Source organism: Motacilla alba, chromosome 21, assembly GCF_015832195.1.
Source record: "Motacilla alba alba isolate MOTALB_02 chromosome 21, Motacilla_alba_V1.0_pri, whole genome shotgun sequence".
Lineage (NCBI taxonomy): Eukaryota > Metazoa > Chordata > Aves > Passeriformes > Motacillidae > Motacilla > Motacilla alba.
In genome coordinates this window covers 3,937,912-3,961,192 of record NC_052036.1, presented here as the reverse complement: position 1 = coordinate 3,961,192, position 23,281 = coordinate 3,937,912, and the positions used below count along the sequence as shown (strand labels likewise).

The following is a 23,281-nucleotide window of genomic DNA, read 5'->3' as shown; positions in this document are numbered from 1 at the left end:
GGCGCGGGGCGCGCTGGGAGCGGCGGAGGGGCGGGGGCGGTGCCGGGAGCGGTGAACGGAGCGGGAAGCGGAGCGCGGAGCAGGGCGGAGAGCGGATCGGTGAGTGGGATCCGGGAGTGGCTCTCATCGGGTAATTGTGGGACCGGGCGGGAGGGGCCGGCCCTGGCCTCACCGCGGGGCCTGGCTGGTGGCGGTGGCAGGACGGGCAGGGCGCCGAAGCGTCTACCGCGAGCCGGACCCTCAGCCCCGCGGCGGACCCTCCGCCCGCGCTAACGGCGGGACCCGAGCCGGACTCGGAGCGGAGCTGCCTCAGCGCTGTCTGTGCTTGTGTTCCCCCGCTTCCATTGGGCGGCTCCTTCTGAGCGCCAGCCCAGGGCCAAGGGCGCGGGGCTGGGCGCGGTGGCTGCGGGGCCCTGGGACCGGCCTGAGCGGGGCCGCGCTGCCAGCGCCGCCGCCTTACGCAACGGTCGCTCTCGGGGGCTCCCGGCCGGGACCTGCTCCCCGAGCCCACCCGCCGCCTCCTCGCCTGATCTCCACCTCCCCTTCCCGCCCCGGGAATCGCTCGGGGGTCGGCTCGGCGCTGGGCGTGATCCAGGTGCGCTCCCGCAGGCACGGCATGGCGACGAGCACCGGCGGGACGGCGGCGGGAGCCTCAACCACGGCGGCGGCGACGGGAGAGCCGGCACACGCGGTGTCGCTGCTGCGGGGTCTGAGCGCGCTGCGGGCCGAGCGGAGCCTGCTGGACGTGACGGTGGTGGCCGGCGGGCGAGAGTTCGGGGCTCACCGCGCCGTTCTGGCCGCTGCCTCGGGATACTTCCGCGCCATGTTCGGCGGGGCCCTGCGCGAGTCGCGGGCCGAGCGTGTGCGGCTGCACGGCGTCGAGCCCGAGTGCCTGGGGCGGCTGCTCGACTTCGCCTACACCGGCCGCGTGGGGCGGCTGGGCCCCGACATCGCCGAGCGCCTGCTGCGCGCCGCCGACCTGCTGCAGTTCCCTGCCGTCAAGGAGGCTTGCGGTGCCTGGCTGGCGCGGCAGCTGGAGCCCGCCAACGCCCTGGACATGCAGGACTTCGCCGAGGCCTTTGCCTGCCCCGAGCTGGCGGCTGCCGCCCACCGCTTCGTGCTGCGGCACGTGGGCGAGCTGGGCGCCCAGCTGGAGCGGCTGCCGCTGCCGCGCCTCCTCTCCTACCTGCGGGACGATGGGCTCTGCATCCCCAAGGAGGAGGCCGCGTTTCAGCTGGCGCTGCGCTGGGTGCGTGCTGACCCCGCCACCCGTGCCCCGCTGCTGCCACAGCTCCTGGCCCACGTCCGCCTGCCCTTTGTGCGCCGCTTCTACCTGCTGGCCCACGTGGAGAGCGAGCCGCTGGTGGCCCGCTGCCCTCCCTGCCTGCGCCTTCTGCGTGAGGCCCGCGACTTCCAGGCTGCCCGCCTCGACCGCCACGACCGGGGGCCCTGCGCCCGCATGCGCCCCCGGCCCTCCACTGGCCTCGCCGAGATCCTTGTCCTCGTTGGTGGCTGCGACCGTGACTGCGACGAGCTTGTCACCGTCGACTGCTACAACCCACGCACTGGCCACTGGCGCTACCTGGCTGAGTTCCCCGAGCACCTGGGAGGGGGCTACAGTGTCGCTGCACTGGGCAACGACATCTATGTCACCGGTAAGGCATACGGGGAACGAGGGGAAGCACCAGGGTGGAGGGTTCTGTTGAAAATATGTGGGTTGTAGCAGCGACACTTGGCTTTTCCTGGGTGGCAGAGAGTTTGGGACTTGGCTTGGGTGCCTGCAGCCTGCCAGCAGGCATGGAGACTCCTGGAGTCGGTGCTGGATTTAGCAGCTGGTCTCAGTCCAGGAGCTATTTTGTCATGACTAATGCTGTTGAGCATGCTGGCAGAAGTCACACATCTTGTAGTCAGAACTTTTTAACCGTCACTGAGGACAAGGGTGATGTAAGAAGGTTTTGAGTTTCTCTCTGTGAGGAAGGTGTTCAGGTTCAGAGCCCCCTGAATCACATGCTTGAGGCAGAGGCATGTCAGAAAGCCCCAGGTTCCTTCACCAGCCCCTGTGAGTCACAGTGCCTTCCCCTGCACAAATCCTGCCTCCTTGCTGGGGCTACAATTACTCCTCTCAAGGTGACACCGATATGTAAAATTGGCTGTTAAGCTGCATGCAGATCCCTCCTTTGAACTACATCTCTGTGACAGCTGTAACAAACTGAGGCCCAGGACACTGAGTGCTGTGGAACAGCGTGCCCTCGGTGTGCAGGACACACTGGCAGAGCTTTGAAGAGCAAGTCTTAATGCAGGTGAACAGAAAACAGTGTGTTCTCTAGTCACAAGGAAAAAACAAGGACCTGCTTTAAGGACAGGGTTGTAAGAATGACAGGCTACCACATGGATGCAGCGTGTTTTTACAGAAGCCCTTGCATGCTGTGGGAGCTTCCTGGAGTGATCCCGGGCAGGTCAGTCCTGCTGGGAGCTGTGTGCAGGCTGCTGCTGGGGATTTTGGGTTGGTCTGGTCTGTGTCGTTGTGACGAAGGCAAGGCTGGGAGGTTCCCAAGCTGCCAGCAGCACCACTGCCTTGGCAGCTTCTGAGCAGTGACAGAGGGGGGCTGTAAAATGGGAGAGAAGTGGGTGTTGGAGGACAGAGGTGGTGAAACATGGAAGACTCATTTTGAGTCACAGCTGGATATGGACTAGGAACGACATGGGAGAAATCCTCCCTGGCTTGCTGGGCATGAAACAGTGCAAAACTTCCTTTAAAATCCTTGTGGCACATGTGCCAAGCCAAACCCTCTCCTCCACCACCCTTCCCTTTTGGAGCCAGGCTCCTGACATGTGTCATGCTGTGCCACAGGGGGCTCGGACGGGTCCAGGCTGTACGACTGTGTCTGGAGGTACAATTCCAGTGTGAACGAGTGGACAGAGGTGTCGCCCATGCTGAAGGCCAGGGAATACCACAGCTCCACGGTCCTGGACGGGCTGCTCTACGTGGTTGCCTCTGACAGCACGGAGCGCTATGACCACACACTGGACAGCTGGGAGGCCCTGCAGCCCATGCTGTATCCCATGGACAACTGCTCCACCACCTCGTGCCGGGGGAAACTCTTCGCCATCGGCTCCCTGGCCGGCAAAGAGTCCATGGTCATGCAGTGCTATGACCCTGACAGTGACCTCTGGTCCCTTGTCAACTGCGGCCACCTGCCCCCCTGGTCCTTTGCCCCGAAGACTGTCACGCTCAACGGTCTGATGTACTTCATACGGTGAGTAGTGGGAGCAATCACTTCCCTCCCTCCCCGTGTCCCCGTGAGCAGAGCCCGCAGCTTCCCTGGGAAGGTGGATTTTGCAGGTGGTGGAGGGAGGGCCCTGGGTTGGGACTGTACAGCAGTGCTTCCCCTGATGGTGCAGGGAGGGCTGTAGCACCTCTTCCCTTGTGTTGGTGGGTCTCAAAGAGCTGCCCATAAACTTGTGTGAAAATGTCTGAGTGTAACCCAGGGCTGGGGAACAGACACGTGTAAATCCATCTGAAGTCAGCAGCACTGCTTGGAAATTGGCTTCTCGGTTTCTTCGGCTCCTGGTTCAGCCCCCCTCGTTGCTATAAATAAGCACATAAGCTCCAAGAAAACGTTAAACTCTAGTGCAGGAGAGGACGTCTTCCGTCTCAGCAGAGATAAGAGGGCTGAAGATGAAGTGATTGGTCACTATTTTTAAGCACCTTTCCAAATTGGGACTTAATTACCCATCTGAAGCTGTCCTGGTGGCGCAAATACTTCAGTTATCCGCTTAATTAAAAATAAACGGGAAGGCATGCTATGGCTGGAGCATTTCATCTCCCTGTGTTGACTCTGAGCAAACAGAGACTTCTGTGATGGCCCCCAGGCACTTCTCTTTTTTTAATCTCCTCTTGGCTTTGCATAAAGTAGCAGCTTTGGCCCAAGACTTTTTATTTGATCCTTTTGGGTCCAGCCAAGTGTCTTGCTGGCGGCTGTTCTGGTCAGCTGGTTTCAGTCTGTCCTGCCAGGGTGTTGCAGCTGCTCAGCTCCTTGTCACAACCTGATTCTATAGAACTTCTGTTTTCTTGCCCATTTTAAAATAATGATGATTGACATTTCAGGATTTTCAGTGGAAAAAACTTTGCATCTGCAAGAGACAGTGAGGAAATGATCAGGGTTAGGTGTTCTTCCCTCATTTCACGTGCTGCGTGCGCATGGGCTGCTGCTCCGTGTGGATAATCTTTGGAGGACAGAGGAGCAGGTTGCAAGTAAAAGTAGCAAATAGGTTTAATAGCTCAGGCTAAAGGCTCTGAGTGATGATCCCTCGTGCTGGGACTAGTTTTATAGTAGATAAAGCACAGGAGTGAGGTTCAGGTGCTCTCTGCAGCTGCCCCAGAGCTGACCTAGAGTGGGGAGAGGAGCCCCTGGTCTGGCTGCTGTCCCTGCCTGGAGCTGCTTTGCAGCATCTTGATCCCATCTGTACCAGGACTGTCTTGGAAAGACTGACAACTCCTCTCCAGCTGCCCTGACCTTGTCCTCCACGCATTCTTGTGTCAGCAGCGCGTGTCTCTGAGTCGCAAACGTCCCTCACCTGTCACTGTCGCCCTCCTGTCTGCCGAGCAGGGTGGGTAAGAGAAGCCCTGGGGGATTATCTTGCCTCCCCAGCTCTTCTCTCCCCCTGCCCATCTAAATTTGGCTTTGATGAAGGACCCAAGCAGCGTTTCTAGAATGCAGAAGAGTAATTTTGTGTTCTCTTCCCCAGAGATGACTCGGCTGAAGTGGATGTTTACAATCCGTCAAAGAACGAATGGGATAAAATCCCTGCAATGCTTCAGGTAGGACATTATCCCACTTCCAGGATATCTTAAATGTTATAATTTAGTTTCATTTACCTTTGGAAAACCAAGAGCTTTTTTAGAATCAAAACCCCTTGCATGTGGAGCTGGTTTAAGTGTGTTGGAGTCACTGGGAAGAGAGTCCTGGATGTGGTGGCATGTCTGGGTGTGCAGCCCAGCATGTGGGATCTGTGGGCAGCACTGGTTCAGAGCCCAACCTGCAGCTGGCAGGCATGAAGCTCCCTCCAAGGAACAGCTCCCAGATCCCACCAACCCCCTTGCTGGGTCAGGCAAGCACCCCCTGGTCACAGTGTGTATTTACTGTCACGTTGCAGGTTCATGTTGGGGGCAGCGTGGCTGTGCTCGGCGGGAAGCTCTATGTCTCGGGAGGCTACGACAACACATTTGAACTCTCGGATGTCCTGGAAGCCTACGACCCCGAGACACGAACGTGGAGTGTCGTGGGCCAGCTCCCTGAGCCCATCTTCTGGCACGGCAGCGTCAGCATCTTCCGGCAGTTCATGCCAGAAACCACACAGGAGGACGACAGCATCACGCTGGACAACACCATCAGCTTGAGCAGGCAGAACCAAAACCTTCACAACCAGAACCTCAATGAGCTGCCCTAGCACAGGCAGCGGCTCCACAGAGTCCCTCATCCGGAGCTGGCCTGCTTTGGGAGAAGGCTGAGGCAAAGCAGTGCTTGGAAACAAAACCATACTGATCACAGAGGGAGCAAGAACTCTGGCTGTTGGATGTGATGCTGTGGGCCTGCAGGCAGCGAGGCCTCCACTGCTTCCCTCGGCCCTTCAGGGTGGGAGACGGCGCCGCGCTGCCCGCAGGGACCCGAGAGCTGATCCTGGGGAAAGCGCTCGCGGTGAACCACGCCACAGCACCGCTGCTCACGGCTTGTGACCGGACACCTTTCACTGGGAGCTCCTTCACCCTGTCATGCTTCGTTTGCCACCAAACTCCTTCCTTCAGTTTGTGTCTTGGGAGGGGTCTGTCTGGTAGGGCAGTGGTCTGGACGCCCCCCCCCCATATTCTGTGCCTCGGAGGGAGATAAGCTTCCCATGCACGTGTTGGATTGAAAGGTAGTTATTTTAGGGGTTTTTTTTCTTTTTATTTGGGGTTTGCAGTTTTATTTTGGCCTGTGTAAGATTTGCCTTTATACTTGCCCAAGTGCCCTGGCCAGTGGGCTCTGTTTATCTACCTTTGCTGAAGAGCATCTGTGTGCAGTTTACTTGTGGAATGTTTCTGGAAGAAAGCAAATGGCTGAACCTGAAGCATGGCTCCCTGAGAGCAAGTGCTGCACCTTCTGGAGAGCCCTGAAGTGTGGCAGAAGCTAAGGTGTGGCTGGATGCATTTGCATTTTTGGTCTTTAAATTGTACCTAATAGAGGAAAAATTTGCATTTAAGCTGAATTCAGTGATGGAAACCCCGTGTACTCGGTCTCTCTCCTCCAGGCTTGCCCCTGGATCGAGGAGCATCCGAGCCCCATTTCCACAGCATCAGCATCAGCGTCTTCACAGCTTTACAGAAACATGTTTTGCCCCTGTGCTGGCTGATGCTGCTGCACCCCTCAGCCTCGGGGAGCCTGGGCTGTTCTGCAGCCTGGAACACTGACAGTGCCTTGAGACTGCCGCGTGCCGGCAGGGAACGCGCAGGGCCCGGCGCGGCTGCCCCTTGGTGTCAAAGCCGTGCGCAGAGCAGGGGGCACAGGGGCCCACAGTTCGGGGCCAGCTGCTGCTTTTTTTGGGAGCGATGGCCAATTCCCGACGGCGCCGCGGCTCGAGACGTTTCTGCTGAGCTATAAATAACGCGCCCCGGCGCACGCGGCCGCGCTCGCTGCTGGACCCCCAGTCCCACCCGCTGAGCAGCTACAGATCTGTATTTATTTTTTGTAGAATTCATTGTGTTGAATCCTCAAGTACAGTTGAACTCCATCCTTTGAAACAAAGGCATTTTACATTTGCAGATAATGTATTTTTATTCTCATAGTTTGTTTTTAAATTTACTTGCAGCAGTCAAGTTAAATAAAACTTGTTACACAATTCTGTTTTCTGTGAGGGGAAGGGACCTGGAATGAGATTTTACTGGGAGTTTCTCATTCCAGATATGCTTAAATTGGAGCCTCTCTGCCTCCTTGGTGAGTAGAGGGAGAAAGGGGAGAGAACACGGCTGCAACTCTGGGGTGTGGGGGTACACACACAGATCTCTCCTCACCCTGGCACCACTCAGGCCATGGTTCTCTGTCTCCCAGCACCCCTGGATTGGGTTATTTGAGACAGAGTAGTTCCCACACATGAGCACAGGCACTTTGTGGCTGCTGGAGTGTGTTTCCTTCTGAGCAGACCAGGGTCATGCCCTGCCTTTAATGGGGTAAGGAAAGAGCAACTGACAAAAGCTTAACAAAACAAAGGAGAAATAAGGCACCAGTTCAACGGAGGAGTTAAGGAAAGGGCAGAGCCGCTCTCTGTGGGGGAAGGTGAGCTTTAATCACAGGCAGGGTGAGAGGGCTGGAGGAAAGGGGAGGGCAGCACCAGCTCCTCAGGCATCAGAAAGTGAGTCACAGTATGACACAGGGAGGTCAGTCCCATCCTGCTGCACACCGCGCATGGACACTGACTGGAGCGACCGTTCTGAGACATTTCTTCATTTGACTCTCAATCACAACGTCACGGTGACTTTCTTTCCCTGCAGCCTGGGATGGGAGATTGGCAGTAAAGGAGGGGAGGGGGCTCAAAAGAACAAGTGTGGCAGAAGGTGGCTCAGCTTAATGCTTTACTGTGTTTCAGTGGAAGGGGATGGGTGGCCACACTACGTCTCACAGTCTTCAGGAATTGTTGTAGTTATAATCAGCGACTGCTCAATCACGTCCGCAGGGGAGAAGTTCTCATTTGAGCAGAGTTTCTGTGCAGGGACCTCCTCAGGCAGTGGCCCACGGGCCAGCGACTCCACGATCACCTCAGCTGAGCCCACTTCCAGCTCTGGCGGCGGCTGCAGCACCACCATCACGTCCTTCTCATCCTCGATGATCAGGTTCCGCAGCTTCCTCTGTCGAGGGTTATAGTTCTCCACTCGGTCGTGGATCTCCATGTGGCGCCTCAAGTGAGCCTGCAAAGGAAGGGGAACGTGGAGAGACCCAATGAGAGCTGCTCCCCAGTCAGCACGGAGGCCCTGGAGCTGGGGAAGGCCTCACCTGCCGTGTGAATTTGTAGCCACACTCAATGCACTCAAACTTCCTCACTCCCTTGTGCCGGCGAACGTGGACACGCAGCTGTTCTACCGCTGGGAAGGGAAACGAGAGCCTGTTGGCAGCAGCTCCGTGTCATAGCAGCAATGCCAGCCCACCCACGGGAAGGAGGCGGCTCCTGCAGAGCCTCACGAGAGCTGGAGCTCCCACATTACCTTTGAATGTCTTCCCACAGATGTGGCAGAAGTGGGGCCGCCCCTCCTGGTGCCGGCTGGCGACATGCCTCAGCAGCGGCCCCTTCTCCGTGAAACGCTGCTCACAAAACTCGCAGCTGAACGGCCGCTCCCCGGTGTGCGTGCGGTTGTGCTTGTCCAGACTCGCTGCCATTAAGAGGGGAAGACAGGGAGAGTGGCTGGTCAGAAGCACAGCCCATGCACCCCCATCCCAGGGGCTGTCAGGCTGGGCCAGGCTGGCCAGGAAGGCAAGAGCAGCACAAGCAGCAGCACAAGGGGCTGCCTGCTCCTGCTAAGGGTCATGAGCAACACCAGCTCATTCCCCTTCTGTGCCATGAGAGCAGAGCAGGTGACAGGAACGTGCTTTTCTTGGTATCTGCACTCAAGAGCATGGCTTTGCTCCTGGGGAAGCTGCTTTCTGGAGGTCCTGCATGCTGGAGCCCTAACCCTGCCCCAGCCACAGCTAGGGGTACCTTGTGTGCGGAAGGTCTTGCCACAGAGGTGGCACTGGAAGGGCTTCTCGCCGGTGTGCGTGCGCAGGTGCATGTTGAGGTTGGCTTTCTGCGTGAAGGCGTGGTGGCAGAACTCACACACGTAGGGCCGCTCGTTCCTGTGGGCAGAGAAACGTCACTGTCACCTCTGCCTCTGCCAGCTTCAGCCCTTTGGGTCTCAGCCCAGCACCTCTGTGAAGAGGGTGAGTTTCAGCCAACCCCCAGGCCTGCGGGGCAGGGACTGCAGCCAGGAGAGCTAAGGTGACATAAGAGAGGACACGGGTCACACGGTACCTGTGCTTGGCCTTGATGTGCATCTGGAGGCCGTTGCGGCTCGAGGCCCTGTGCCCGCACTCCTCGCACACAAACAGCTTCTCTCCGCGGTGCTTGAAGGCCTCGTGTAGGCGCAGCTCTGTCCGGGACAGAAAGCACTTGGAGCAGGTTGAGCACTGCAAGGCCACAGGAGAGGAGGGTGTTAGGGTTGGGGTACACCCACCCCAGACCCACTCACACCTGGCCTTTCCCCAGCTGCTCCAGGAACCTCCCTGTGGAAACCAAGGCAGTGCCCCCACCTCACAGACACCCAGTAAGATGGGACAGCCCAACAGAGATGAAGTGCTGGTCAGTGCTTGGATCTGTGGGCTGCTCCTGTACCCAACAGAGCCCATTTCCAGTAGCTGTGTGCCCCACCCCTCACTGACAGAGCCAGACATAATGTTGTGCCATTCCTTAGGCCATGTCCACACTCAGGATCACACCCTCCCCAAAACCCCTGGTCCCTACCGCATGGGGCTTGGGTGCACCGTGCAGCTTTATCATGTGGCTCTGCAGGTCCTTCTTCTGCATGAACTGCTGTGAGCACGAGGAGCACTGCAAGACAGGAGAATGGAGTCAGCTCCCAGCTGCCCCCAAAGTGTGGTTTCAGAGCAAGGAGAGGACCGATGGGGGAGCAGAACACAGATTCCTGGTACAGCCATGGGAAGCCTTTGGCTGTGGTGCCTCAGTGCATCACATTTTGGTTCAGAGACATGGAACCACCCTGAGTGGGCTGTCATGGACCAGAGAAGGGAACTGGTGCACTCAGCTCTTGATGGGCTGGGCTGTCCTAGAAGGGAAAGGCTCTCCCCTGCTCCGTGCCAGTGTGCAGCAGCATCCATAGGGATGTGGGATGCAGGCCCTGCTGACCTTGTATGGCATCTCCCCAGTGTGTGACACCATGTGCAGGCGCAGCTCCATCCGCCGCTTGAACACCTCCGGGCAGGCCGAGCACGTGAATACCTGTGAGAGACGGGGTGGCGTTGGCTTCCACAGGACCCAGAGCCTGACCTGCAGCCCACAGCCCAGCCTCCTGCCCAGCACACGGCACTGGCACCCAGCTACAGCATCCAGCCCACACCCACGGGAGCTGAATCTTGCTCAGTACGGAGTCCTGCTGTGCTGAAACACAAGTGAGGGCTGTGCTGTGTATCAGGCGTGAGTCCCAGCCACAGGGACCCTGGCTGTGGGGGTCCCAGCCATGGAACACGTGCCACACAGTGCTGGCAGGGGTCTGTTTGGAACTGAGCGTGGGCTGGGACTGGGAAAAGGCTCCAATTCCCCTGCTGCCACATGGCAGGCACACTCCAGCCCAGCAGGGCAGCTCCTGGGCGTACCTGTTCTGATCGGTTCATGCAGTTCCTGGCTTCGTGTTCCAGGAGATTCTCTTTTCTAAAGTAACATTTGCCACACTTGGAACACTCAAATGGCTTCTCTCCAGTGTGTTTCCTTGGGGTATGCAAACACAGAATCCCATCACTGCCTGTCAACAGCATCTGCACAAACAGGCCCAGGAGGTCACAGGGAAGGGTGAGGTGGGTACTTCCCCCCACCCCAGCAGTGCTACTATTCACAGCTGCCCAAAAGCTGCTTTCATCCCACTTTTGAGTCCCCTCAACAGCACAGCTGTCAGTGCCCACTGTGCTCCATGGAACACCATTTCTGCAGGGCCAAGATTCTTCCCCAACACAAAGCAAAGCTTGAGCTCTCACTGCAGGGCCATGCCCTGCACTCAGTGATCCACCCTGGAGCTCCTCACAGTGCCCAGCCATGTGTCCCCAGCAACCCCAGAAATTCCCCCTCAGCCCGGGGCACTCTCAAAGCCCAGGAGGATTTGCCATTGCCCACCTGCAGCTAGCACAGCCCCCAAGGAGCCCCTCACACAGCCTTCCTAAGCCAGAGCTCAGGATAGTCACTGCCGCTCTGGGACATCTTTCATTGACATATAACCCTCCCCAAGGCCAGAGCACCCCCAGGGGCAGAGCAGACCCTCCTTGAGCACCCCGGGGATGCCGAGGTGTTGGGACTAGCTGGCAGGAAGGAGGCCGCCCTTTCCCCCCACCCCGGGAAGGGGCAGAGCCGTGGGGGAGGCGCGTCCCCCCGCGCGCAAGGGGAAGGAGAAGCCGGAGCGTTTACCTGTTGTGCACTTTAAGGTAATATTTGCTGAGGAAGGTTTTATGACATGTGGGGCACTCGACCGGCACCGCTGTACCTTTTCTGCTCCCCGGCGCCTTTCCCGGAGCGGGAGGGCTCTTTTTGCTCCGCAGCACCTTTTTCTCGGGAAGGGGCTCGGCGTCGCCGTCCCCCCGCCCGCCGCCACCCACCGCCGCCTCCTCCGGGGCTGAGGGGGAGCCCTGCGAGGGAACAGCGGCGTCACCGCGCCGCCCCCGCCGGGCCCCGGCCCCGCCGTCCCCCTCCCGCCCCCCTCACGCACCGCCTGCCCGCCGGGCTGCGGGGCCGCCGCGGGCTCCGGGCGGGCGGCGGCGGCGGCGCGGCGGGGCCGCGGGCGGAAGGCGCGGCACAGCGCCACGGCGTCGGGCACGCCGAGCTGCTCGGCGGCCGCCAGCAGGCGGGCGCGGTTGTGCGCCGTGAGCGCCAGGCGCCCCGTGTAGAAGAAGTCGAGCAGCAGCTGGAAGGTGTCGGCGAGGCCGTCGGGCAGCGCCACGGGCCCGCCGGGGCCGCGCGCGCGGAAGAAGCGGGAGCAGCTGGCGAGCACCGGCCAGTGCGCGCGGAACTCGCGGCCGCCCACGCCGAGCGTCGCGTCGCAGAACTGCCCGGCCGCGCGCTGCCGGTTCAGCTCCCGCAGCACCCGCACGCTGTGCGCCGCCGCCGCCGCCATGGCCGCGCACCGGAGCCCGCCGGCATCCGCCACCGCCGGACGTGGCGTCAGCGGGCGCCGGCAGTGACGCTGGGAGGGCCGGGACCGAGGGTCGGTCCCCGCGGCGGGGTAAGCTCGGTGCGGGTCGAGCCCCGCGGCTCAGGCGGCGGCCAGGCGGCGCGTGTACTCCTGGATGGCCATCTGGAAGTGTTCGGCCGTGTTTTGGTGCGGCCGCAGCAGGATGACGAAGGCCCGCGGCACGAAGTACCCGCCCAGCAGTGCCGCCAGCGTGCCCAGCGTGCTGAGCACCCGCGCCGCCGTCTCGGCCCGGCCGCGCAGCGCGCCCTGCGAGCAGAGCACGGCGGCCGAGCAGCCCAGGTGTAGCAGCAGGCTCACGGTCAGGCTCTTGGCCTCGTTGTAGGCGGCGGGCAGGTCCGTGCCCGCGTAGCTGAGCGCGAAGCAGGCGGCGCTGAGCAGCACCGTGTAGGCGATGGCGGCGTCGGCCGCGGCGCTCTGGGCGCACTCCAGCACCACCCACTCGTCCCGCACGCCGTACTCCCGGCGCGGCACCGAGGGGCTGGCGGCCTCGGTGAGCACGCACAGCGCCACTTGCGCCGCCGTGCTGGCGGCCACGAACAGCACCGGCCCCTGGCGCCGCATCCAGGCCTCGTAGAGCGCAGGGCAGCGCGCGTTCAGCTTGAAGATGCAGAGGATCTGGAAGGAGCGGGTCGCCACGCACGAGAGGAACACGGTGAAGCTGATGGCGAAGAGCGGCACCCGCAGCAGGCACGCCGCCTGCGAGGGCTCCCCGAAGTAGCAGAAGAGGCTGCTGCAGGTGCAGGCCAGGGAGCCCAGCATGAGGAAACACGTCTTCCCGCCCGCGGACTTGACCACAGGCGTGGAGGTATTGAGGGCGAACAGGACAGCCAGCGCCGCTATGAGCAGCATGAGAAGAACAGCCAGGGCCAGCAGCGCCAAGGAGAGGGGCTCGGACCAGGACAGGAACTCGATGGTGCGGTTGAAGCAGACCTCGCTCCCTGCTGGGGCCCACTCATCCAAGCCGCAGGCCTGGCAGTCAGAGGGGTCTGTGGAGGACATGGACCCCTCACACACCTCGGACCCGGTAAGAGCTCTCCGCGGTGCAGACCCGCCCACTGCTCCCTGGGCTCTGCTCACCCATCGTGCCTGCTCCTTCCTGCAGGCGCTCCCAGGCTCGGGGTAGCAGAGGGGGCTCTTTTCCCAAAGACCCTCCCACCTAAAATTGGCCCTGTAGACTCTCCCAAAATCCATGGCCTGGGCTGAGACAGGGGCTCGGCTGTGTGAGGCTCAGGGCCATGGGGACTGTGGGTGGGAAGGGGCCCATGCATGAAGCAGTAACCTAGGAGGGATCTGCAGCAGCTGCTGTTCATTGGGACAATACCATGATGTAGGGAGGCTTTCTGCTCCCACTGTCCCCAGAGCTGCCCCTGCCCACTCCACAAGTCAGGGGTGTTGAGGCACTAGCTGCCAGGGAGGGGTTTGTTGTTGTGGCTGGTGATTCTGAGGCAGAAGACATTTCCATATGCCAGGTGCTGGTGATCACGTAGTGCGGAAGACCCGTGTGCCATCTGGGGCACAAAGGCAACCACTAGATTGAATTTCCCTTGCAGAGGATGCGGTGCAGGGAACAGCTACCGGGCCGGACATCCCCTTTCCCTGGCCACAGGCAAAGGGGCTCTGTTTGCCCAGGTGGGCTCACCTGTGGGCAGTACTCCCCGGAAAGCACAGGGCACGGGCTTTGCATACCCACTGGTAAGCAAACAGGAGCCAGACCCACTGCCTTCAGGTCAGCTCAGAGGTTTCAGTGACCACAGGAGGTGAAAGGCTGGGAACGGTGAGACAGGAGCAGGAGGTAGGATGTGGTAGGATGTGGGCAGAGGAGGAAAGGGCAGGAGCAGGCCCTGTGGTGTACTGACCCGATGTGTTCAGGAAGGTTCCTGGTGGACAGGCCACGCAGCTGAAGCAGCATTTGTGGCGGCTCTGCTGCAGCCTCATTTCTCCTGGCTTACAGGCCTCAGAGCACACAGAGCTGGGAGCCTGCCGGGAGCACAGACAGGGTCAGGCTGACAAGCAGCAGCACTCTGGCACCCCCTATACTGCCTCGGCCCTCAGTTTTGCCCTGCTATGAGGAAACACCCCAGAACTGGTGGATTTGTGATTCAGTCAGCACAGAAGTGAGCAATAAATAAGACCTGCGTGCAGAACAGTACCTGGCCATTTTCTGTGTGCCACAGGATTTTGCCTGGGTCGATGCTCAGCCTGTCAGGGTTCACACGGAAGGTTCCTATCATATCAGAAGCCCAGTTTGGGCCCAGCCACTTCCACATGACAATGTCATAGCCTTTATGAATGTCCCCGTGGGCATCGAAAGAGATTCGGCTGTTGTACAGGGTGAAGTTTACTTGCCTAATCTTTTGTAAGAGCTGTAAAACAGAAGAGTAAGAGAGGAGCCCTTCCAATGGCACGTCTCCTGCCATTGGGAGGGAGGTGTGCTGGAGGACGCTTCCTCTGTCCTGCAGCTGCTTTCAAGCCCCCCAGCATCTGCAGGAAATCCCATCCAGTGAGGGGCTGGTGGTAGAGGAACAAGTGACCTAGGATGGAGTCTAGGTCTAGGTCATGGCTGCTCTGACTGTGAGGGGCAGCTGAAGCCCACAAGGGTCTTCAGCTGGGATTTGAGCCTTTGGGAAAGGCAGAAAACCTTTGGACACAACGGAAAGAATCCTTCCCCGTGGGAAGGGATCCTCATGGATCTTCTTCCACAAGGTTGCTCTTACCTGCCAGGGATAGACAGTGCCTTTGCTGCAGGCCCCCGAGGCACAGCCCAGCAGGTCATGGAGGCCATGGGCCACGGCGTACACGGCCGAGTACACGCTGAAGGAGCCTTGAGCGTCGTACATGTCGGGGACAGTGGCGAGCGCACGGCAGCCGGTGCAGCGCTGGGTGCAGTCCAGCCGCGCGTCCCCCACCGATTCCCTGCCTGCCTCTGCACTGCTGGCACACTCAGCCACAGCACCTTCCTCCCACATCTTCCAAGCTTCAAAGCGTTCCAGCATCGTGGGCTCTGGCTTCTCTACTGCCATCCCAAACACCGTACCGATGGTCTGGATGCCAGGTACCTGCCAGATAGTCTGAGCCAACGACCAGTCTTCAGAGGCCACCCATACCATGTCCGTGATGTTCCTCTGGACCACCACCTTGAAGAACGGCAGAACGCTTCCTCTGGTGGAGAACACGACAGTGACGTTGACCTTAACATCTGTGAGGATTCGGACCAGGTTGTGGAGCTCTGGGTTGCTAGCATCGGAGTTGGCGGGGATGGTGCCTCGGTAGGCCACGCACACGTTGCTTGCGGTCAGCAGCTCCTGCAGGGCATCCAGGCCAGCCCTGCCATAGGCATTGTCGCTGCCCAGCAGCACCACCCAGGTCCAGCCAAAGTGCTGCAGCAGCAAGAAGATGGCCTTCACCTGCTGCCTGTCACTGGGGATGGTGCGCAGGAAAGAGGGGTACAGCCGCTTCAGGCTCAGCAACTCCGTGGAGGCTTCGTAGCTGATCTGCAATGAGAGCCAGGGGAAAGGGGGATGCGCTGCCCCCCTGAGAGCTAATGGCACCGCCAGCCTGTCCTGGGAAGACTTGGAGTTGGGCAGGCAGTTGACCCAGTGCCAAGCATGCTGAAGCAGAAGAAAGTTGTGATGGATGGCAAGCCAGCCCACTGACTGCCTGGGAAAGATCATGTGACAGCACACACAGAGGGGCTGCACTTCCAGCTCTACCAGGCTCCTCAGGTCTGAGCTCATCCTCCCTGAAACCATCACTGCTTGGGATCCCTGGTTTTCATCAACCATAGAAGCTGCACTTACCTCTGGTACAAGAAAGAGACTGAGAACAGCAGCCGTGGTGAGGGCTAGCTGGGTGCTGTCAGGGCCAATGACGGCCACAGCCTGGGGTTCATAGTGTTGGAAACTGGGGAGCACCTGGACCTCCTGCGTGCCTTTACGAGCGAGGGCACACAGCGTGGCGTGGAGGTTGGTAGACTCAGAGCAGGTGTCATAGATTTCGTAGCCCAGGGTGACATTAGGGAGCAGCGTGGTGGAGTTGTTGATCTCCTCCACAGCGAAGCGCAGGGCCTGGGACAGGCAGTAGCCGTGGCTCTTGAAGGCGGCGCTGTGGAATCGAGAGCGGTTGTTAGGGAGGACAGAGCGCGCTGGGGGCACGGCCAGCGCGGGCACTCACTCATCGCAGCCGCGCACGAGCAGGCTGGCGTCGTCCCGGCGCGCCGCGGAGTGCAGCGGGAACAGCCCGGCCAGGCGGTGGTCGCCGCGGAGGGAGAAGGAACAGGCGGCGGCAGCAGCCGCGCAGAGGCACAGGCGGAGGAGCGGCGCGGGCAGCGGCATGGTGGGGCGGCCCTGCGCCGCGCGGGCGGCTCTTAACGGGGCGGCGGCGGCGGGCGGCGCCTCGCACCGGGCAGGGCGGGGCCGGCCGAGGGGCGGCCCCGGGAGGCGGAGGAGGCTCGGCGGTCATGCCCGCGCGGCGCAGCCGCCTCCGCCGGGCTTCGGCCCGTGCCCCGGCCCGCGCCAGCCGGGCGGAGGCGGCCTGGCGGGAGTTCGCCGCCTCCTTCACTCGCATCGGGATGGTGCCGCAGGCTGAGCCGGGGCTGGTGGCCGTGGAGGCGGCGGAGGGCACGGCCGTGCTGCTGCTGGAGCCGCGGCAGGTGAGCAGCGCCCACAGCGCGCCGGCCGCGCCGCGCTCCGCGCCGCCTGACCGCCCGCTCTGTCCTGCAGGCGCTGACCTTCACCGGCAAGTGCCGCCTGCGCTGCCTCTACGGTGCCGTCCGCCTGCTGGGCTTCGCCGTGGCCTCTCATCACCCGGGACTGCCGGTCTTCTCGCCGGCCACGCACTGCGCGCTCAGCCTGGAGGCGCTGCCTGGCGCCCGCCCGCCCGCCGCTGCCCTCCGCCAGCTGCGCGCCGCCGCCCGCGCCGCCATGCGCTCGCACCGCGTCCGCCGCCGTGAGTGCGGGACGGGAGCGGGCGCGGGCGGGCGCCATTTCACGGGCGGTGCGGGGAGCGGCCATTTTGTGCGCGGGGCGCTGCCATTTCGCGGGCGGGCGCGGGGCTGAGGGGCTGGGGGTGATGGCGGCACTTGGCTCTTTCAGCGGCGCGGGTGAAGGTGATGGCACGGTTCTCTCCCGACTGCGCCGTGGTGCTGCTGGAGCACCTGGACACGCCGGTGACGCGGTTCCTGCTGAGCCACCCGCCGCTGTCGCGGCTTTTCGAGCCCCAGGTGAGGCGGCGCGGTGCCTGCCGCGCCCTGTGCCGGCCCCGCACCGCCCATGCAGAGCCGGTGGCGGCCGCCCCTGTCAGCGCCAGGCCGTGGCCTCACGGCCCGTGCTGAGTGCTCACCCTCTCGCCTAGAAAAAGGAGGAGTCTAACTTCACGGCAGAGGACGCGGTCCTGGCGTCCGTGGGCATCGTGAAATGCAGCCCCGACCGCGGGCTGCTGGTGTCGGAGAGCATGTGCCTGGCTCTGGAGGAGCTGATCCAGGCCTGCTGTGGTGAGTGCAGGCCTTTGGCCATGTTGTGGCTTCGGTAGCCTGAGAAAAAGAAAATGAATGAGGCTTTTCGTGAGTTAAAGTTGAGAGAGTGCCCTGACCAGTACATGCTGATTGAGGACCGAATTTTTCTTTATGAAGAATGTGCATCTAGAGCTTAGGCATTGCCTAGGGTGGGTCAGTGATGCCAGCATCAGTGCAGTTCACACTCTGCTTTTCTTTCTAGCGGAAGATGAAGGTGTCCCTGTGGTGCTGGTATGTGGCCCAAAAAACACTGGGAAATCGACATTCAACAGATACCTAATCAACCTGTTACTGAACCGGTGAGTCTTTCCATGTTTTGCAAGCCTTTAAGTGCTACATCAGGTTTAGGAGAAGAAAAAAATAAAAACAAATGTTTGACAGGTCTCTCCGAAGAGCCACCAGAACTTTTAAACACAAACAGTAATTCAGAAAACCAGGCATTCTTGTCTTGAGTGATTTCAGAAAAGTTGCCTCCTGACATTTCTATTGAAATAGTGTTAAATTGCTGCCTTGGAGTGTGTGAGCACATTGGGCACCAAGCAGTTTGGGCTCAGTAGGAGAGTTACAATGCTTACAAATGCACCATGAGTGTGGTTGAGGGAAGGAGAGATTAATGAATCCAGGTAGCTTTGCGACCTGGAACAAAATCTGATTGCTCTTCTGATGTGTTCAGGTCATGTAGTTCTTCTTTTGGTGGATGCTAACACACAGTCTCTCTCCTTGCAGCCTTCCTGTGGTGGAGTACATGGAGTGTGACATTGGCCAGACAGAATTCACTCCACCCGGGTGCGTGTCCCTGAGCAGCGTCACAGAGCCCGTTCTGGGTATGTGTTCCACTGCTTCTGTGGTTAGAGACCTGTTTTGTTTCTGAAATGAACAGGGTGTTCTGGGCAGAGGCTCTGCTTCAGGGGAAGCTGCTGCCACAGCTGTCAGAGTTTCCTGGGGAGAATAAACCAAGGGCTGTTTAAGTTTTTTTTGTCGGGACATTTAAGCTCCCTGAATAACATGGAGCTGTTCTTCTGCTTTAAAGAAACATGATGTTGTAGAGGTGGTAGCACATGCTAAGATGTATCAAAGGGGATGTTCTGCCTTTCAGATGTGAAAGGTCTCCTTGGGAAAATCTGTATCCGTAGATAAAACTAACTTGAGAAATCCAGAGTGGATCTGCACAGATTGGGGCTGCTGTGATGAGTGGAAAAAAACAGAGTCTAGGAAACTGCTGGAGTTTGTAGTCTTGCAGATTTGAGTTACTGTCTAAAAGGACATTGCCAGGCTGTTTTGTTGTTTAGCCAGTTTGTCATACATTGTTCTTTAAACATTTGCAAGTGTGTAAGCAGTGATTTCAAACAAAAAACCACACCCGATATTAACCCGAAACAAACAAAGCTCCCAGCCTGCAAGTGACAGACCAGTTTCCCCTACTTGCAGGCTGTGCAAGGACAATTGGCATGTGGGAAGAGTGGGTTATTTCAGGAGAGGAGGCGTGTGGGTGCTCGGGGACAGGAATGTTTTGGTTTGACCTGGGGAAGGCACTGGATGTTCGGTGCTCTCTTTGCCAGGTCCCCCCTTCACTCACCAGCAGATGCCCAGTAAGATGGTGTATTATGGCCAGACCAGCTGTGAGCAGGACACAGAGAGGTACCTTGATGTTGTGAAATACGTGTTCAGCTACTACAAGAAGGAGGTGCCTCTAGTCATCAACACCATGGGCTGGGTGAAAGGTAAACGGGGTCAATCTGCTCTGGAGAGGTGTGGGAGGGAGGTAACGGTGGCACAGCACCACGTGGAACAACAATTCACAGCCTGTCCACCCTGACCTAACGCTGCTGTGCCACCTGTTGCAGTAGTAGCAGCAGTTTTGTGTTTCCTGTGCTCCTGCAGGTGAAGGGCTGCTGCTCCTCATTGATATCATCCGGCTGTTGTCACCCAGCCACATAGTTCAGATGGACCTGTGTGACTGGAAGGCCATGCCCCCGCTGACGCCTGAGCACATCCACTTCAGCGCCGGGCTGCACACCAAGGGCAAGCAGCAATCCAAGTGCAAGCAGCTGGGAGTGGGCAGCATGGAGAGCTGGACGTACCCTGAAGGGGAGGACGTGTCAGCTCCACAGCACAAGCTGCTCTATGTCCACCCAGAATTCCCTCGGGCAGGGGTGGCAGGTGAAGTGTAAGTAGGATGTTGAGTGCTCTGTGGGGTGCGTGGGCTGAGCAGAACCACGCGTTGTCCTTGACATGGGGTTGTTCTTCCAGGCGAGTGCACAGCGGCATCCTGCGGGACATGTCCATCCTGGGATACCTGGGGCAGCTGCAGAGCCCGGACATCGGGGCAGTGCTCCCGCTGCACAGCCTGGTGCCGTATCAGGTAAAGGAGCTTTTTGGGATGGTTTGCTGTGGAATGTGCACAGAACCCAACTTGAAGTGATAGGCAATCCTGTTCCTACTTCATTTGTTTCTCAGAAGAGGGACAAACACTCTAACCCGCGGAGTGACTGTATTCAGGATATCTGGAAGCCAGGCTTCTGTCAAGTTGCTGGTGTGGCACGTGTGTGCTGTGTGTCCTGCATGTGCAGGTGTTGATGCAGAAGCTGCTTTGTGTGCCCTGCCGTAGTGCCTCTGTGTAGGTGTGGTGTGGGAGCGTGCAGGGTCTTATCTCTGAACTCAAACTCAATCCATGTGGAGCTGATGAGCACTTTTCTCTTTCCCACCTCAGGTACCTTTCAATGCTGTCGCACTCAGGGTTATTCACACGGATGTTGCTCCCAGTAACATCATGTACGCGGTGAACGCCAGCTGGGTCGGGCTCTGCTGCATTCCGGAGGAGGTCCGGTGCCAGACTGAAGGGCCAGTCCTGCTGACACAGACACCAATCTGCGACTGCCTGGGCTTCGGTGAGCACACCTGGAGCTCTGCTCTCACCTGCTGTGTTTAGGCAGACAGGTTGCATAGTGATGGAATAACCTACTCTTTTAGAACCAGCTGGAGAAGTGGGGTGAATGTGGAGTATTCTCTGCTGTTAGAGACTGTATTGCAGTCCTTGGACTTTGGTTAACAGGTGGTAAGAGCTGTGGGGGATGTCCTTGAACGGTGCCACTCGGAGCTTCCCTCAGGTCTCCGCAGTGACTCACTTTCCGGTTCACGTTCTCGAAAACATGTTCCATGTAGCTTTTGCAAAATTCCAGTAGTTGTCTCAGTTTCCTTGTGACTTAATTTAATGTTCCAGTTTGGACTTGGGTGCTCAATCGTGTGTAGGGATGTGATAGTGAGCAGGGATACCTAGTGACTGAGCTTTGCATGTGGGGTTTCTTTTTTTTTTTTAGGAATTGTCCGAGGAGTTGATATGGAGAAGAAGCTTTACCACATCCTGACGCCAGTGCCTCCAGCGAATCTGAGACTAGTGAATTGTCTGCTCCTTGGGAACATCGCCATCCCTAACTGTGTGCTTGTGGGCCAGGTAGGAGTTCACGGGAGGAGTGGGAATTGGCTGAGCTGCAGCTGGCTGGCAGGTTTTCCATTTTCCTATTCCTGAGGCTGATGCGTGCTGGGAGATGCCTGGGCATCAGCAGATGGTTATCTCTCTGTGAAATTGTCCTTAAGCACAGAAACCTTGGGAGAACAGAATGTTATGCTCATGTTTTAGATGCCAAAGTGGGGTTTGGTGATTGCCGAGTACTTCCCACCATCAGCTCTGTCAGCCTGGAGAGGGATGTGCTTCCCCCTCTGTTGAAGGTGCAGTTCTTAAAGTTGTTTCTGGTTTTATTTTTCCATTTTGCAGCAAGGAATCGAGGGAGAGATCCCCTACGTCACATCCGATTACAACTACAGTATCATGGGCTCAGGGAAACTGAGGAAGAAGAAGCAGCATTTGAAGAGAAGATTTGAGTGTGATTACACTTGAATCCTCAAGGGGCTCAGCCAGGATTTGTTCACTGGGACCTCAGGTGGTTGCAGGAGCCCTGGGTGCTGCAGAGGCCCTGGGCAGGTAGATGCTACAGTGGGACCGGTTTTGATAATGTTTTGTATGTTCAGTTTGTATTTTTGGTGTTTTGTAATAAATATCTATGGTAAACCCTGGGCTGGTTTGGATCTTTTCCTAGCCCGAGGCTGACACAGCCAGGGGCGGCTGCCATCGCACCACGCTTGTCAGGACCTCTTCCCACGCCTGCCTGGCCCTCAGGGAGCTCTGGGTGTCAGTGATCCACAGTGCCCTGAGCAGAACTTCCCTGTCCCCGGGGTTCGGGGAAGGCCCCGTGCTGGGGTTCTGGCACTGTGGCTGACCCATGGCTCTGGGTGTCCTGCTGGTCAAGGAGAGGAGAGGGAAGGAGCCCCATAGGGAGTCCCTGTCCCCCTGAGTGACAAAGATGGAGCTGCTCGGTGCTGCGCTGTGACAGCCCACCTTGTCTGTACACTGGGGCTGCTGCCTCCTGCCCTGTGTTGTCCCAGCTGAGCATCTGGTGCTGCAGGGACAGCTCAGTGCCCTGAGCATGGGCTGGGGGCAGCTTGGGCTGGCTTTGATGTGTCCCCAGCTCTAAGGGCCTGTGCTATGGATGGAGGGTGTATGGGGATGGGATTGCAGTGGAACTTGTCACCCAGGTGCTGCATGGAGCACTGGGGAGCGTGGCCTTACCTGACCCCACTGGGACATGGGAGGATCTTTATTTATTTTTCTTTACAGCCCTTTGTCAATTAGCAATTTGCTGCCAAGGGAAGCTGGGGGTGGTGGGAGTTGCACAGGGCTGAGTGCCTCGGGTCAAGTTGAGGACATTTTTTGAAAAAACTATTCTTTATGGATAATACAGCATGCTGGGCTCTTCCCAGATCTATGACTGCAAAAGTAACCTGGCTTCTAACAGCACCTCCTGCAAAATGAGGCATGGCTCTGCCTCAGCCCAGACTGGGGAGCAGTCCAGCCCCGGCGTCTGCAGCCCCCTGAGCCCAGCGCCCGTTCAAATCCCCTAGGCCAGGTCTGTGGAGGAAGGAGGGAGGCAGAGGAAGGAGGAATGTGTGCACTTGGGGCCACAGCTTTTTGGCTGGTGGCTGCTGTGGGTGTGAGCAATCTGCAAAACTGCTTTTATCAGGTTTGGGAAGGGATTTCCTAGAACTCCAGGAACGAGCTGCTGTAAACAAACAAACAAACTGGGATGAGAGGTGAGGAGGGGACAGAGCTGGAGAAGAGCTGCAAGGGCCTGTGCAGTGTTGCAGCCTTGTCAAGAGTTAAACTTAATCCGAGCCTAATTATCCCCATATGGCTGGGTCTGGCAGCAAAGGAAGAAGTTGGCCAGCGCTGTGGCCTGAACAGTGGCTAAAATAAATAAAGGGGCCATGGTGCAGCCAGGGGGAGCATCCCAGGCAGGGTGAGATGTGAGTTCAAGTCATGAGGGAGTAGGTGGGAAAAGCTTCAGGAAAGGTGAAATGGGCAAAGGATGTGGGAGAAATGCCCAACACTAAAAGCACTGTGGCCAAGCGTCCCCCTTGGTGGTGTCACTAGCCCTCCAGCATCCACCTCACCCATCTGAGGGCAATGGATCCCACGGTGGCTCCATCCCTTGGAGCCAGGGGACAAGTGAGTAACCCGTGTGTGCTGAGCTGCAAGTTTGGTTTGGGGCATTTCGGGGGGGGGGGGGAGGTGGTACCAGGTGCCAGTGACTGCTGGGGCCCAGAGGTGGATGCTGCATCCTCAGGAAAGGGGAACCTCACTGGCTTCTGGTGCTCCCTGAGCAGAGGAGGGACAACAGGGAGGCTGAGGGTTTTGGAGCATAAACCTTGGTGGAGCATTCCACCTACAAGAACACTGTTCCGTG

At 58.9% G+C, this 23,281-nt stretch overlaps 4 protein-coding genes across 4 annotated transcripts; 2 read left to right on the top strand and 2 right to left on the bottom strand.

Moving 5' to 3' along the window:
- Positions 1-30: 30 nt before the first annotated feature.
- Positions 31-6,876, top strand: KLHL21 (kelch like family member 21). Its single transcript, XM_038159733.1, has 5 exons — positions 31-99; positions 610-1,655; positions 2,852-3,257; positions 4,750-4,822; positions 5,158-6,876. Exons 2-5 carry the CDS (start codon positions 617-619, stop codon positions 5,449-5,451), a joined length of 1,812 nt encoding a protein of 603 aa, XP_038015661.1. The 5' UTR covers positions 31-99; positions 610-616; the 3' UTR covers positions 5,452-6,876.
- A 423-nt stretch (positions 6,877-7,299) lies between these two features.
- ZBTB48 (zinc finger and BTB domain containing 48) lies at positions 7,300-11,970 on the bottom strand. The gene is made up of 10 exons (XM_038159734.1): positions 11,492-11,970; positions 11,194-11,411; positions 10,395-10,506; positions 9,928-10,020; positions 9,526-9,612; positions 9,037-9,191; positions 8,725-8,861; positions 8,234-8,398; positions 8,025-8,113; positions 7,300-7,939 (listed from the first exon to the last, which is right to left on the bottom strand). Exons 1-10 carry the CDS (start codon positions 11,894-11,896, stop codon positions 7,643-7,645), a joined length of 1,758 nt encoding a protein of 585 aa, XP_038015662.1. The 5' UTR covers positions 11,897-11,970; the 3' UTR covers positions 7,300-7,642.
- On the bottom strand, positions 11,932-16,400 carry TAS1R1 (taste 1 receptor member 1). The gene is made up of 5 exons (XM_038160118.1): positions 16,145-16,400; positions 14,527-16,075; positions 14,125-14,337; positions 13,831-13,951; positions 11,932-13,173 (listed from the first exon to the last, which is right to left on the bottom strand). The coding sequence occupies exons 1-5, from the start codon at positions 16,303-16,305 to the stop codon at positions 12,035-12,037; spliced, it is 3,183 nt and encodes a 1,060-aa protein (XP_038016046.1). The 5' UTR covers positions 16,306-16,400; the 3' UTR covers positions 11,932-12,034.
- Positions 16,374-21,550, top strand: NOL9 (nucleolar protein 9). Its single transcript, XM_038159731.1, has 12 exons — positions 16,374-16,622; positions 16,693-16,918; positions 17,065-17,192; positions 17,324-17,462; positions 17,686-17,782; positions 18,210-18,307; positions 19,043-19,204; positions 19,365-19,650; positions 19,734-19,845; positions 20,194-20,371; positions 20,801-20,934; positions 21,256-21,550. Exons 1-12 carry the CDS (start codon positions 16,431-16,433, stop codon positions 21,376-21,378), a joined length of 1,875 nt encoding a protein of 624 aa, XP_038015659.1. The 5' UTR covers positions 16,374-16,430; the 3' UTR covers positions 21,379-21,550.
- The last annotated feature ends 1,731 nt before the right edge of the window (positions 21,551-23,281 follow it).